The sequence below is a fragment of the Phycodurus eques genome, chromosome 4 (assembly GCF_024500275.1).
Source record: "Phycodurus eques isolate BA_2022a chromosome 4, UOR_Pequ_1.1, whole genome shotgun sequence".
In the NCBI taxonomy this organism is placed as follows: Eukaryota; Metazoa; Chordata; class Actinopteri; order Syngnathiformes; family Syngnathidae; genus Phycodurus; species Phycodurus eques.
Genome location: NC_084528.1, coordinates 12,838,519 through 12,854,038, shown reverse-complemented (window position 1 = coordinate 12,854,038; position 15,520 = coordinate 12,838,519). Strand labels below are relative to the sequence as shown.

Sequence of the window (15,520 nt, the reverse complement as noted above, 5' to 3'; positions counted from 1 at the left end):
TTGATGCTGTTTATACAGAACATATACATCAAAGATCATTGCATTGCTTAAAAACGGATGGCTGCGATCCTTAAAAATAAAACTTCAAACGTAAAATCTTTAACTCGTGCGATGCGTTTTAATAGAATCATTAAGTTTTTCTATATTTAGGTGCAATGTTAATGTTCATACTGTACAAAATGTTAGTGATTTACAAAAATAAACTAAGCTTATTTAATGTTTGACCATTAGTCCCAACCCTTGCCTGTTGCCATTCTCCAGATTTGATCAAAAACAATCCTCTAATACAAAAATTGCACACAACTTTGGAAAAAAATATTTTGATTTTCAAATGTAAACAGGTAATCAGCCTTAACAAAAGGTTTTTAAAGTCTTAATTTGGACCTTTGCAAAACGTACAGGAATTTCTGATAGAGAATTCCCTCATACCCAATCTCCATGAGTGAAATACACCAATTGAAATCATTTATTGATCACAAAGTAGAGTAAGAACGATCAGTAGAAACCAGGATCTTTTATGCATTCTGAGTCAATACCGTGAAAAATGCCATCACAATTTGCTTTCATCAGGACACATCAACACGTATGACTCATGCAGATCGCCTCCACGCGACTGTATGCACGCCCTACAAGGCCTGAGGCATGCTCCCGATGAGTCGATGGACGGTGTCCTGCATTGGGGGATCTCGTGGGCAGCGGTAAAAGATGTTAACTAAGTTGTTTAGGTGTTCATTTTATTGAGCGAGGCCGTATTTTTTTAATCATCCGGTTTTCGTTAGAGCAGTGATTCTCGAACTGGGGTCCACAAGCCTTAGCTTTGCGCCAATTAAAAATTCTGATATAACTGTGACATACAGTGGATATAAAACGTTTACACACCCCGTTCAAATGCCAGGATTTTGGGATATATAAAAAATTACACTGAGATAAATCATTTTTAAAAAAGTAATAATAATCTACCTTTAAGGTGACCTATAACCTGTTCACCTCAATTTAAAAAAATCCATATTTAGAAAGGGGAAGTAAAACAACTGAGATGATGTGGTTGCACAAGTGTGCACACTCTCTTATAACTGGGGATGGCTGTGTTCAGAATTAACCAATCACATTCAATGTTAAATGGGTGTCAGCACACAACTGCCACGATTTAAAGTGTCTTCGATTAACGCCAAATAAAACTTTATTTATTATATATATATATATATATATATTTACATTATATATTTAATTGAGGTTTGAGAACCACTGCTGTAGACCATATGTGGATACGATTATTGCCTGCTTCTACATGACTTCATGACTTCATCTTCCACCAAAATGTTGCCAGTGATTTCAAAGTCGAGGGCTTTCCAGTTGAACACATTCCCAGGGTTGAAGTTTGAGTCCTCCTCATAGCGTTGGATCTCATTAGGCGAGAGGACGTAGTCCCACATGTGAAGTCGAGAGATCATGCCGATGAAGGACTGAGTGGCGTCAAAGCCTCCCCCGTAAGTGTCCTGCTCTTGGCCCAGGATGGTGATGGGCTTGCCACTGATGGGCTGCTCCGAGTGGACAAATCTCTTGACGGTGGGTTTGCCATCTACCCACAGTTGGGCGATGCCGTTTACAGAGTTCCAGGTGGAGCACAGGGTGTGCCAGGAGTTGGGAGGAAAAGACAGAGACAGGAAGTGCGTGCCGCTGTTCCGTGCCTGTATACTGATCACGTCGTCCGTGTTCAACTTGAAGAGCACAAATTCATTGCTGGTGGCTGGCGTGGCCAGAGAAAAGAGGCCATAGTTCCTGGTGAGATCTGTGAGGAATCTGACCAGACATGATCAGGGTCAAGGTGAGCGGTGGTGGGAAGCAATTTGGAACAATTCAATATAATAAATGTCTATATTAAGAGATGGGCTGATGTTGTATTTGTAGACAGTCTGTTATTAAATTAAAATGGTTCAAACTACTACTGAGGTGCTACCCTGTAAAGATCAAGCTGCTAAAATATTAAGATCAACATTGACTCCTTCTGTGCTAATGCAGAGAAAACAACATTCCATTTACTATGGGACTGTACTCACTCTCGTGTCTTTTGAACTGACCTAAATAATTTTATAAATTCTAAATTTAAACCCTCCATCAAAGTCTTCTTCTTTTTCTTTCAGCTTGTCCAATTAGGAGTTGCAACAGGACGTCATCCTTTTCCATGTAAGCCTATCTCCAGCATTCTCCTCTCTAACACTAACTGCCCTCAATTCTTCCCTCACGACATTAGATCAACCTTCTCTTTGGTCTTCCTCGTGCTCTCCTGCCTGGCAGCTCCATCCTCTTCACCCTTCTACCAATATACTCACTATCACTCCTCTGGGCATGACCAAACCATACAAGTCTGCGCTCTCTAACTTTGTCTCCAAAACATCTAACCTTGTGTCCCTCTGATGAGCTCAACCTGCTCACTCCGAGAGCGAACCTCCCCATCTTCATTTCCGCCAGCTCTGCTTCCTGTTGTCTCTTCAGTGCCACTGTCTCTAATCCATACATCATGGCTGGCCTCACCACTGTTTTATAAACTTGGCCCTTCATCCGAGCAGAGACTCTTCTGTCACACAACACGTGACACCTTCCTACACCCGTTCCAACCTGCTTGGACCTGTTTCTTTACTTCCTTATCACACTCCCCATTGTTCTGGACTCTTGACCCCAAGTATTTAAATTCCTCCACCCTCGCTATCTTTTCTCCCTGTAGCCTCACCTCATGCCTCCAACTTTTTAACCGTTCCTCCATTTGCTCCCTGCTTTCAATGCAGATCACAATGTCATCTGCAAACATCATGGTCCATGGGGATTCTAGTCTAACCTCATCTGTCAGCCTATCCATCACCACTGCAAACGGGAAGGGGCTCAAGGCTGATCCCTGATGCAGTCCCACCTCCACTTTAAATTCCTCTGTCACACCTACAGCACAGCTCACCACTGTTTTGCTTCCCTCATACATGTCCTGTATTATTATAACATATTTCTCTGCCACTCCAGACTTCCGCATGCAGTACCACAGTTCCTCTCTGGGTACTCAGTCATAGGCTTTCTCTAGATCTACAAAGACACAATGTAGCTCATTTGACCTTCTCTGTACTTCTCCGTCAACACCCTCAGGGCAAATAATGCATCTGTGGTATTCTTTCTAGCCATGAAACCATACTGTTGCTCACAAATCCTCACTTTTGTCCTTTGTCTAGCCTTCACTACACTTTCCCATAACTTCATTGTTTGGCTCATCTACTTTATTCCTCTATAGTTCCCACAGCTCCGCACATCACCCTTGTTCTTAAAATTGGGCACCAACACACTTTTCCTCCATTCCTCAGGCATCTTCTCACCTGCTAGAATTCTATTGAACAAGCTGGTCAAAAACTCCACAGCCACCTCTCCTAGATGCTTCCATACCTCCAAAGGAATGTCCTCAGGACCAACTGCCTTTCCATTTTTCATCCTCTTTAATGTCTTTCTAACTTCCCCCTAACTAATTATTGCTACTTCCCGGTCCACCACACTTGCCTCTTCTACTCTCCCTTCTCTCTCATTTTCCTCATTCATCAAGTCGTTAAAGTATTCTTTCCATCTATCCAGAACACTACTGGCACCAGTCAACACATATCCATCGCTATCCTAATCACCCTAACCTGCTGCAGATCCTTCCCATTTCTATCCCTCTGTCTGGCCAACCTGTATAGATCTTTTTCTCCTTCTTTACTGTCCAACCTGGCATACATGTCATCATATGTTTGTTGTTTGGCCTTTGCCACCTCTACCTTTGCCCTAAGTCGCATCTCAATGTATTAATTTTTTTTAAAACATGTATTTCTACTTAAGTACAGAATGTAAGTATTTGCCACCTCTGGATGTCAGGAATCAAACTAGTGAATGAAAGCAAGCCAAGGGCTACAGGTGATATCCTGATTACCTGAGACAGACTGTCACTGCACTGAATGATGTTTTAGGGGTCATCAGTTTGACGTGATCTTTGGAAGTCTCCCTTGGGAAGACAAAGACTTTGCCAGAAAGATCTGCACACACATCAAGAAAGATCAAGACATCACGACAGTGGAGTTAGAAAGACAGCACACCGCTCGAAGGTGAGTTTCATGCATCCTTTGTTTAAACCAGTGCTTCTCAATTGTTTTCTGTTACGACCCCCCCAGGAAGAAGTAAAGAATTTGCGACCCACACCCACAGCCCCCTCAAGTACACCTCTATATAACATTGTATATAAAGGATAATCTAATCTAATCCTTATAACCATTGACGTACAAAAGAAAGAGATATATACTGCCAACTACTGCAGTAGATGTGTAATTACACTTTATTCTAGTACGGCAAATCATGTTCTTCAGGGTTTCACACGCCCCCCCCCCCCCCCTCCCCGGCATCGCAACGCGACCCCCCCCCCCCCCACTATTTGAGAAGCACTGGTTTAAACGGAGGTTTTCAACCTGTTCTGCTCTAATGAAACCATTGTCTAACACAGGTGACTGTGCCATAGAATCTAAACTAAAATTTCATTTATCTTTTTTGACAGCTATTACAGGCATTTATTCCACAAAATCCCTACCGATTATATTGAATACTTGTATATTATACTAAATATCTGTATTTGGTTGTCACTATTTTCTGTGACTTCTGATTTCTAATTCAATTAGTTAAAAGTTTATAATTACAATGAAATGCAGAGGCAATTGTAAATGCATGATAATATGAAGTGATTATACATTTCGATGATTCAGTCTTAGCCCTCTGAGGGAAACGCTGTGGCCAGATGTCAGAAACATATACCTTTGAGCTTATAAAATTTATTATGTATTAATTATAACCTCATATAATCTTTTGTTTTTGTGTGAAGATAAGAAAGCACACTTTGGTCCTCTCTCTATCTCTTTCTGATATTGTATTATCACTTGGTTGTGAAAGCAAGATGACTGGTTGGGTGGTGCCAGTTGCATTAGGCAAGTGATAACAGCCTGTTCATGTGTGTATAACCTTACCAAAGGAGAACCTGGCAGATACTAGCCATCAGGTTATATTTTAGCAGCTTCGTTGCATTCAAGTTTGTATTAACTTGCATCTCATTATTGTCAAAGTGCAAAGTCTACTGAAGGGTTAATTATTTTTCCTTGACACCCACAATGAAAATGAACCCCTAAGTTTGGTGCAAACTCAATACTGCCAATTGCATCAGCCACTGTATGAGCAACAGTCGTTAAACCCCATTTTTTCTCTTCAGTGCTTAACACGCTTTTTCCTTTTTCCTCCTACCTCTGGTTTCTGCGCAACATGATGCAAGCATCACCATGACAACCAAGAGTTTCTCCATCTAAAGTACAAAGAAAGTCACTATTGCATCACTGTTTTATGCAACTAAAGACATGAAATGTGTTGATGAATATTTCCACATATTGTGATCACATAGAAAACATACATCCTGAGTAACAGTATTTGAAGTCAGCAAACCTAAGCTCCGTGGTGGAGGTAACATGTCTTACCTTGTCTTGACTGTGCGGCAGGTCCGAGTAGACACATGCACTTCCTTTAATCAGTCCTTAAATGTGACTTGGTTGTTAAAGCAATGAAGGATTTTGTACTCCTGGACTCTTGCGTAAACAAAAGGGGATTGTTTTCTTGGGTTTAATTATGCAACATACTGGCCTCAGTTCATGCACCTGTGTGTCAAGTCTGTCTCAGCTCCCCCTAGTGTGTGTATGTGTGTTGCATTGGAGTTAACAGCTGTATCCCATCTCCAATTACATCTTTTTCAACTCCCAGCCTGACTTGTTTTTGCTCTTTTCTCAGCCTGGTGCTTTGTCCACGCTCCCTGCAAGCAGACTCACTCCCAGCACCCTGTCAACCCGGACTCAGCTCTCGAATCCTTTCCCCGACCTGCAATTGTTGTCACGTGTGGGGAGTAGCTGGAACCAGTATTGTTTTTGCTTTTGTGTTTTTCGTTCGTCTTTGGAGACATTACACGACTCACTTACACAAGGGGGTACTTGCTAACCATCAAGGAGGCTACTCCGGACTTTCGTTCACAAATCCTCTCAGTTTTTTCCCTGAGTTACTCACCGGAGCAGCGACCGCGGTCTTTGGCGCATGGAGGCGAAGGCGACGCCACAGAGGGAAGCGAGCCGGCATCCAAGTGAAGCTTGCGAATCTACGCTCCCTACCCAACAAAATGGACGAGCTTCATCTTCTGATAACGACCGGTGAAGACTTTGGACGTTCCGCCGCCATGTGCTTTACGGAGACTTGGGTTTGTGAGGCTGTACCCGATGGCGCCGTCATGCTTCCCGGCTTCCATCTTCACCGGGCAGACCGCGACATGGAATCATCGGGGAAAACAAAAGGTGGCGGGAACTGCTTCTATATCAATGAAAAACTGTGTACGGACGTCACAGAGCTCAGCACACACTGCAGCCCGCATTCAGAGTGGCTGTCTTTGAACTGTAAGCCATTCTACTCGCCTCGTGAGTTCGCATCATTCATTCTCGCTGGTGTCTACATTCCGCCTCAAGCTAACCCGAACGCTGCACTGCTAATGCTCGCCGAACAGGTAAACAAAATTGGAAAAAAAACCACCCGGACTCACCCTTCATTATTCTCGGGGACTTTTACAAAGCTAAACTCTGCTTAATTCACTTGATACCGACATACAGGCAAGAACTTAAATGCGTGAAGCCTACAGTGAAAAAGTGGACCAATGAAGCAAAGATAGAACTTCAAAGTTGTTTAGACTCCACAGACTGGAGTGTCTTTGAAAATTCAGCTGGGAGCATGGATGAATATACGGACACTGTCACATCCTATATCACTGCCAAACGTAAGCAACTTCGCCAAGCTAAGGAAGGCGCATATCAGGGCGGGGACAGGGCCCTGTATAATCGAGCTAGAAACCAGTTGACTAAAGAAATTAACATTGCAAAGAGAAACTATGCAGCAAAGTTGGAAAAACAGTTTAGCGCTAACGACTCTAAATCAGTTTGGCATGCATTCCAATTGCTTACCAATTACAAGCGACGATCCCCCCAAGCTGAGAACAATAGCACACTAGCCAAAGACTTTAACACCTACTGCAGATTTGAAAAGGACACTTTCACACCCCACACCCACCCAGCCGCACCACCGACCACAATCACAGCTCTGACTTCTGCGTTAACCATCCACGAACAGGATGTGAGACGCATCTTCAAACAACAAAAGATTAACAAAGCGGCAGGCCCAGACCATGTGCCCCCATCCTGCCTCAAAGTCTGCGCGGACCAGCTCGCTCCAGTCTTCACACAGATCTTCAATAGATCTCTGGAACTGTGCAAGTTCCATCCTGTTTCAAACGCTCCACCATCATTCCGGTCCCCAAGAAACCTATAATCTTGGGTCTAAATGACTACAGGCCTGTCGCCTTGACATCTGTGGTCATGAAGTCCTTTGAATGTGGAGCCTATCCCAGCGATCTTTGGGCGAGAGGCGGGGTACACCCTGAACTAGTCGCAGGGCACATATAAACAAACTATCATTCGCACTCTCATCCACACCTACGGGCAATTTAGTCTTCAATTAACCTACCATGCATGGTTTTGGGATGTGGGAGGAAACTGGAGTACCCGAAATAACTCCACACAGGCGAGGCCGGATCTAAACCTGGGTCCTCAGAACTGTGAGGCAGATGTGTTCGTCCACTGTGCCACCAGAAAGTCACGTTTTAAGTGAATTTAAAAAATGAAACTTTATTCTCGTAAGATTACAACAACTTTATTCTAACAAAATACATCTTTGCTCTTGCGACTTTTTTCTTGAAAAGTGACTAATCTCATAATTACAACAAAATTTGAGAACCACTGCTTTAGCCCTATGGGGATGTGATTATTGCCCGCTTCTACATGACTTCATCTTCCACCAAAATGTTGCCAGTGATTTCAAAGTCGAGGGCTCTCCAGTTGAACACGTTTCCAGGGGTGAAGTTTGAGTCCTCCTCATAACGTTGTATCTCGTTCGGCGAAATGACGTAGTCCCACATGTGAAGTCGAGAGATCATGCCGATGAAGGACTGAGTGGCATCAAAGCCTCCCCCGTAGGTGTCCTGCTCTTGGCCCAGGATGGTGATGGGTTTGCCACTGATGGGCTGCCCCGAGTGGACAAATCTCTTGACGGTGGGTTTGCCATCTACCCACAGTTGGGCGACACCATTCTCAGAGTTCCAGGTAGAGCACATGGTGTGCCAGGAGTTGGGAGGAAAAGACAGAGACAGGAAGTCTGCGCTGCTGTCCCGAGCAATAAATCTCATGACGTTGTCAGTGTTTATCTTGAAGAGAACCAGGTCATTGCTGATGGCTGGCGTGGCCAGAGAGAAGAGGCCGTAGTTCCTGGTGAGATCTGTGAGGAATCTGACCAGACATGATCAGGGTCAAGGTGAGCGGTGGTGGGAAGCAATTTGGAACAATTCGATATCATAAATGTCTATATTAAGAGATGGGCTGATAATGTATTTGTAGACAGTCTGTTAATTAATGAAAATGGTTCAAACTACTACTGAGGTGCTACGCTGTAAAGATCAAGCTACTAAAATATTAAGATCAACATTGACAACAGTCCCACCTCCACTTTAAATTCCTCTGTCACACCTACAGCACAGCTCACCACTGTTCTGCTGCACTCATACATGTCCTGTATTATTCTAACATGCTTCTCTGCCACTCCAGACTTCCGCATGCAGTACCACAGTTCCTCTCTGGGTACTCAGTCATAGGCTTTCTCTAGATCGACAAAGACACAATGTAGCTCATTTGACCTCCTCTGTACTTCTCAGTCAACACCCTCAGGGCAAATAATGTGTCTGTGGTATTCTTTCTAGGCATGAAACCATACTGTTGCTCACAAATCCTCACTTTTGTCCTTTGTCTAGCCTCCACTACTCTTTCCCTTAACTTCATTGGTTGGCTCATCAACTTTATTCCTTTATAGTTCCCACAGCTCTGCAAATCACCCTTGTTCTTAAAAATGGGCACCAACACACTTTTCCTCCATTCCTCAGGCATCTTCTCACCCGCTAGAATTCTGTTGAACAAGCTGGTCAAAAACTCCACAGCCAGCTCTCCGAGATGCTTCCACACCTCCACAGGAATGTCATCAGGACCAACTGCCTTTCCATTTTTCACCCTCTTTAATGCCTTTCTAACTTCCCCCTGACTAATCATGGCTAGTTCCTGGTCCACCACACCTTTTCTACTCTTCCTTGTATCTCATTTTCCTCATACATCAAGTTGTTAAAGTATTCTTTCCATCTATCCAGAACACTACTGGCACCAGTCAACACATATCAATCGCTATCCTAATCACCCTAACCTGCTGCAGATCCTTCCCATTTCTATCCCTCTGTCTGGCCAACCTGTATAGATCTTTTTCTCCTTCTTTAGTGTCCAACCTGGCATACATGTCGTCATGTCTCTTGTTTGGCCTTTGCCACCTCTACCTTTTCCCTAAGTCGCATCTCAATGTATTCCTTTTTTTTTTTTAAACATGTATTTCTACTTAAGAACAGAATGTAACTATTTGCCACCTCTGGATGTCAGGAATCAAACTAGTGAATGAAGGCAAGCCAAGGGCTACAGGTGATATCCTGATTACCTGAGACAGACTGTCACTGCACTGAATGATGTTTTGGGGGTCATCAGTTTCACGTGATCTTTGGAAGTCTCCCTTGGGAAGACTAAGACTTTGCCAGAAAGATCTGCACACACATCAAGAAAGATCAAGACATCACGACAGTGGAGTTAGAAAGACAACACACCGCTCAAAGGTGAGTTTCATGCATCCTTTGTTTAAACCAGCGCTTCAATTGTGTTCTGTTACGAACCCCCAGGAAGAAGAAAAAAATTTGCGACCCCCCCGACCCGCAGCCCCCGCAAGTACACCTCTATATAACATTGTATATAAAGGATAATCTAATCTAATCCTTATAACCATTGAAGTACAAAAGAAAGAGATATAGACTGCCAACCACTGCAGTAGATGTGCAATTACACTTTATTTTAGTACGGCAAATCATGTTCTTCAGGGTTTCACACGCCCCCCCGGCATCGCAACGCGACCCCCCCCACTATTTGAGAAGCACTGGTTTAAACGGAGGTTTTCAACCTGTTCTGCTCTAATGAAACCATTGTCTAACACAGGTGACTGTGCCATAGAATCTAAACTAAAATTTCATTTATCTTTTTTGACAGCTATTACAGGCATTTATTCCACAAAATCCCTACAGATTAAATTTAATACTTGATTATACTAATTATCTGTATTTTGTTGTCACTATTTTCTGTGACTTCTGATTTCTAAATCAATTAGTTAATGTATAATTACAATGAAATGCAGAGGCAATTGTAAATGCATCATAATATGAAGTGATTATACATTTCAATGATTCAGTCTTAGCCCTCTGAGGGAAACAATGTGGCCAGATGTCAGAAAAATATACCTTTGCGCTTATAAAATGTATTATGTGTTAATTATAACCTCATATTTTGTTTTTGAGTGAAGATAATAAAGCAGACATTGGTCCTCTCTCTCTCTCTTTCTGATATTGTATTATCACTTGGTTGTGAAAGCAAGATGACTGGTTGGGTGGTGCCAGTTGCATTAGGCAAGTGATAACAGCCTGTTCATGTGTGTATAACCTTACCAAAGGAGAACCTGGCAGATACTAGCCATCAGGTTATATTTTAGCAGCTTCGCTGCATTCAAGTTTGTATTAACTTGCATCTCATTATTGTCAAAGTGCAAAGTCTACTGAAGGGTTAATATTTTCCCTTGACACCCACAATGAAAATGAACCCCTAAGTTTGGTGCAAACTCAATACTGCCAATTGCATCAGCCACTGTATGAGCAACAGTCGTTAAATCCCATTTTTTCTCTTCAGTGCTTAACACGCTTTTTCCTTTTTCCTCCTACCTCTGGTTTCTGCGCAACATGATGCAAGCATCACCATGACAACCAAGAGTTTCTCCATCTAAAGTACAAAGAAAGTCACTATTGCGTCACTGTCCTATGCAACTAAAGACACGAAATGTGTTGATGAATATTTCCACATATTGTGATCACATAGAAAACATACATCCTGAGTAACAGTATTTGAAGTCAGCAAACCTAAGCTCCGTGGTGGAGGTAACATGTCTTACCTTGTCTTGACTGTGCGGCAGGTCCGAGTAGACACATGCACTTCCTTTAATCAGTCCTTAAATGTGACTTGGTTGTTAAAGCAATGAAGGATTTTGTACTCCTGGACTCTTGGGTAAACAAAAGGGGATTTTTTGGGGGGGTTCAATTATGCAACATACTGGCCTCAGTTCATGCACCTGTGTGTCAAGTCTGTCTCAGCTCCCCCTAGTGTGTGTATGTGTGTTGCATTGGAGTTAACAGCTATATCCCATCTCCAATTACATCTTTTTCAATTCGTAGCCTGACTTGTTTTTGCTCTTTTCTCAGCCTGGTGCTTTGTCCACGCTCCCTGCAAGCCGACTCACTCCCAGCACCCTGTCACGCACAATTTAGAGTCTTCAATTAACCTACCATGTTTCTGGGATGTGGGAGGAAACTGGAGTACCTGAAAAAACTCCACACAGGCGAGGCCGGATCTGAACCTGGGTCCTCAGAACTGTGAGACAGATGTGTTCGTCCAATCTGCCGCCAGAAAGTCATGTTTTAAGTGAAATAAAAATGAAACTTTATTCTCATAAGATTACAACAACTTTATTCTGACAAAATACATCTTTGCTCTTGAGACTTTTTTCTTGAAAAGTGACTAATCTCATAATTACAACAAAATTTGAGAACCACTGCTTTAGCCCTACGGGGATGTGATTATTGCCTGCTTCTACATGACTTCATCTTCCACCAAAATGTTGCCAGTGATTTCAAAATCGAGGGCTCTCCAGTTGAACACGTTTCCAGGGGTGAAGTTTGAGTCCTCCTCATAACGTTGTATCTCGTTCGGCGAAATGACGTAGTCCCACATGTGAAGTCGAGAGATCATGCCGATGAAGGACTGAGTGGCATCAAAGCCTCCCCCGTAGGTGTCCTGCTCTTGGCCCAGGATGGTGATGGGTTTGCCACTGATGGGCTGCCCCGAGTGGACAAATCTCTTGACGGTGGGTTTGCCATCTACCCACAGTTGGGCGACACCATTCTCAGAGTTCCAGGTAGAGCACATGGTGTGCCAGGAGTTGGGAGGAAAAGACAGAGACAGGAAGTCTGTGCCGCCGTCCCGAGCGTGAAATCTCATGACGTCGTCCGTGTTTATCTTGAAGAGAACCAAGTCATTGCTGATGGCAGGCGTGGCCAGAGAGAAGAGGCCATAGTTCCTGGTGAGATCTGTGAGGAATCTGACCAGACATGTTCAGGGTCAAGGTGAGCGGTGGTGGGAAGCAATTTGGAACAATTCGATATAATAAATGAGCATTTTTGCCACCTCTGGAGGTGAGGAATCAAACTTGTGAATGAAAGCAAGGCAAGCGAAGCTGGTGTTATCATGATTACCTGAGACAGACTGTCACTGCACTGAATGATGTTTTGGGGGTCATCAGTTTCACGTGATCTTTGGAAGTCTCCCTCGGGAAGACAAAGACTTTGCCAGAAAGATCTGCACACACATCAAGAAGGATCAAGATCCGGGTACTCCGGTTTCCTCCCACATCCGCAAAACATGCATGGTAGGTTAATTGAAGAAGAAGAATCACCTTTTTATTGTCATGAACATGCATGCATGCACACGAAATTTGTTCTCTGCATTTTACCCATCACAGTGAACACATACACGTTAGTGGAACACACTGGAGCAGGGGGGCTGCATTTCGGGGTATCAGGGTCTTCCCCACGGACACCACAGCCGTGAGTCCGGGGGATGTTGGCGGATGGTCCAGTCGGGGTCTTGAACTTCGGTCCCCCACGGTGGCAGGCGATGATCTTAACCATTGGTTGAAGACTCTAAATTGCCCGTAGGTGTGACTGTGAGTGCGAATGGTTTATTTGTGCCCTGCGACTGGCTGGCGACCAGTTCAGGGTGTAGCCCGCCTCTTGCCCAAAGTCAGCTGGGTTAGGCGCCAGCACGCCCGCGACCCTCATGAGGATAAGCGTTATCAGGTTTGGTGGCGCCAGCTGCATTAGGCAGATGACAACTGATTGCTTACTGTATACTGCATATGGCCTCACCTCTAAGAGCCTTCAGGTTATATTTGAACTGCCTCCTTGCATGAAAGTTTTTATTCAATTGTATCTCTCATTATTGTCAAAGCACAAAGTCTACGAAAGGGTTAACATTTTCCCTTGACACCCGCAATGAAAATGTTTGACACCCCCTAAGGTATAATTGGTGCAAACTCAATACTGCCCATTGCACCCTCCACTGTATGATGAACAGGGTTTAAACCCCACATTTTCTCGAGTGCTGAGCACACTTTGTCCTGTGACGCACGCCGATTCCTACCTCTGGTTTCTGCGCAACATGATGCAATCAACATCAGGGGAACCAAGAGTTTCTCCATCTAAAATACAAAGAAAGTCAGTTTTGCATCACTGTCCTACGTAATTAAAGGCATGAAATGTGGTGATTTCCACATATTGTCATCACATAGAAAACATATCCTGTGTTACAGTGTTTAAAGTCAGCAAACATAAGCTCCCCTGTGGAGGTAACATGTCTTACCTTGTCTCGCCTGAGTGGCAGCTTTGAGTAGACACATCAGCCTTTAAATCTCACTTGGTTATTTACACAATGAAGGATTTTGTACTTCTGGACTTGAGTAAACAAAAGGGGTTTTATTATTTCTTTTTTTTGTTTGTTTTTAAATTGTGCAACATGATGGCCTCAGTTCACCCGTGACCTTGATGAGGACAAGTGCTGCAGAAAATGGATGTTTCACCATTAGCTGGGCACTATAATCAAAACACTGAATGGGAAAATCCCTTTTTTTTGGTCTTTTCGTGTTAATTTCATGCAAACAGACAAAAGAGATACAACGATGTTTGTGAATACTCAACTTGGCGAATTTGTACAATTTCCTATTTGTTTTATGGAGTTAAAACAGAACTTTTTGTCCCCAATTCCAATGATGTTGGGACGTTGTGTTTAACAAAAACAGAATACAATGATTTGCAAATCATGTTCAACCTATATTTAATTTAATACACTACAAAGACAAGATATTTAATGTTCAAACTGATACACTTGATAATCATTAACTTAGAATTTTATGGCTGCAACATGTTCCAAAAAAGCTGGGACAGGTGGCAAAAAAAGAGTGAGAAAGTTGAGGAATGCGCATCAAACACCGGTTGGGAACATCCCACAGGTGAACAGGCTAATTGGAAACAGGTGGGTGCCATGATTGGTTATAAAAGGAGCTTCCCTGAATTGCTCAGTCATTCACAAGCAAAGATGGGGCGAGGTTCACCTCTATGTGAACAAATGCGTGAGAAAATAGTCGAACAGTTTAAGGACAATATTCCTCAATGTACAATTGCAAGGGATTTGGGGATTTCATCATCTATGGTCCATATCATCAAAAGGTTCAGAGAATCTGGAGAAATCACTGCATGTAAGCAGCAAGGCCCAAAACCAACATTGAATGCCCGTGACCTTCGATCCCTCAGGCATCAAAAACCGACATCAATGTGTAAAGGATATCACCACGTGGGCTCAGGAACATGTCAGAAAATGTTCCTGAGCCTCATGTCATATTCTTAGTTTCTGAAGAGTCATTCAGTGGCTTACTGCACTCCAATGAAGCTAATTGCTTTAATTTTATTTTAACTGGAGATATCCTCTGCTGACCATGAAGAATGACATTTTAATTTATGATGACTGTAGAATGACTAGCGGGAAGGAAAATGGATGGAATAAAAATAGATTTTTCATAATGTCAAGAACTTGTGTCAGTTAAACACTGCAGTAAAAGCAGCAAAAAACAAACCCCCCAAAAAACATTTGGACTGTATTTGAACAAAATGATTGGTGAAATCAAACGAGGCCTGAATGTAAAAAAAAAAAAAATATTGCAGAATGCTGAGGTCACTTAATTAAGCAGTATCACGGAGGGAACTCCACTTACATTTTTAGATTTGAGGAGGATGATTTTGATAAAATCAGAAAAAAAGACAAACTCAGAGAGACAAATTCAAATAATATACCAACTCCATCTAGTTTCATCGGTCTCTATAAAACCTACAAAGACAGGTAAGCAGTTAGCTTCACAGTTTAACTGATCAAATATTGTCATGTGTCAGTCACTTAATTGAGAAGACAATACAGAGATCGACTGAGGACACTGGAGGCTTGAAACTAGCAACTATAAGCTAACTTGAGAGGCTGCATCAGCCATATTTGATGTGGAAGTTCTGCCTGCAAACTAAATGGACTAAATTTTATAAAGTGAAAACCTAAAAAGTCTAAGTTAACGTCTCATTCACACACGTGCACTCAGAGAAACAGATGTCATGAAAATATAAGTTGCA

At 42.8% G+C, this 15,520-nt stretch overlaps 3 protein-coding genes across 4 annotated transcripts; all 3 read right to left on the bottom strand.

Moving 5' to 3' along the window:
* Window positions 1-511: 511 nt before the first annotated feature.
* LOC133402035 (serum amyloid P-component-like) lies at window positions 512-5,598 on the bottom strand. The gene is made up of 4 exons (XM_061675598.1): window positions 5,514-5,598; window positions 5,287-5,344; window positions 3,938-4,040; window positions 512-1,800 (listed from the first exon to the last, which is right to left on the bottom strand). Exons 2-4 carry the CDS (start codon window positions 5,342-5,344, stop codon window positions 1,272-1,274), a joined length of 690 nt encoding a protein of 229 aa, XP_061531582.1. The 5' UTR covers window positions 5,514-5,598; the 3' UTR covers window positions 512-1,271.
* A 2,297-nt stretch (window positions 5,599-7,895) lies between these two features.
* On the bottom strand, window positions 7,896-11,240 carry LOC133402034 (serum amyloid P-component-like). Of its 2 annotated transcripts, XM_061675596.1 has the most exons (4): window positions 11,191-11,240; window positions 10,964-11,021; window positions 9,646-9,748; window positions 7,896-8,405 (listed from the first exon to the last, which is right to left on the bottom strand). In XM_061675596.1, exons 2-4 carry the CDS (start codon window positions 11,019-11,021, stop codon window positions 7,898-7,900), a joined length of 669 nt encoding a protein of 222 aa, XP_061531580.1. In that variant the 5' UTR covers window positions 11,191-11,240; the 3' UTR covers window positions 7,896-7,897. The 2 variants fall into 2 exon arrangements, with proteins under 2 accessions (XP_061531580.1, XP_061531581.1); XM_061675597.1 differs by lacking the exon at window positions 10,964-11,021 and having other exon boundaries at window positions 11,191-11,230.
* Window positions 11,241-11,885: 645 nt separating this feature from the next.
* LOC133402032 (serum amyloid P-component-like) lies at window positions 11,886-13,551 on the bottom strand. The gene is made up of 3 exons (XM_061675595.1): window positions 13,494-13,551; window positions 12,548-12,650; window positions 11,886-12,393 (listed from the first exon to the last, which is right to left on the bottom strand). The coding sequence occupies exons 1-3, from the start codon at window positions 13,549-13,551 to the stop codon at window positions 11,886-11,888; spliced, it is 669 nt and encodes a 222-aa protein (XP_061531579.1).
* Window positions 13,552-15,520: the final 1,969 nt, after the last annotated feature.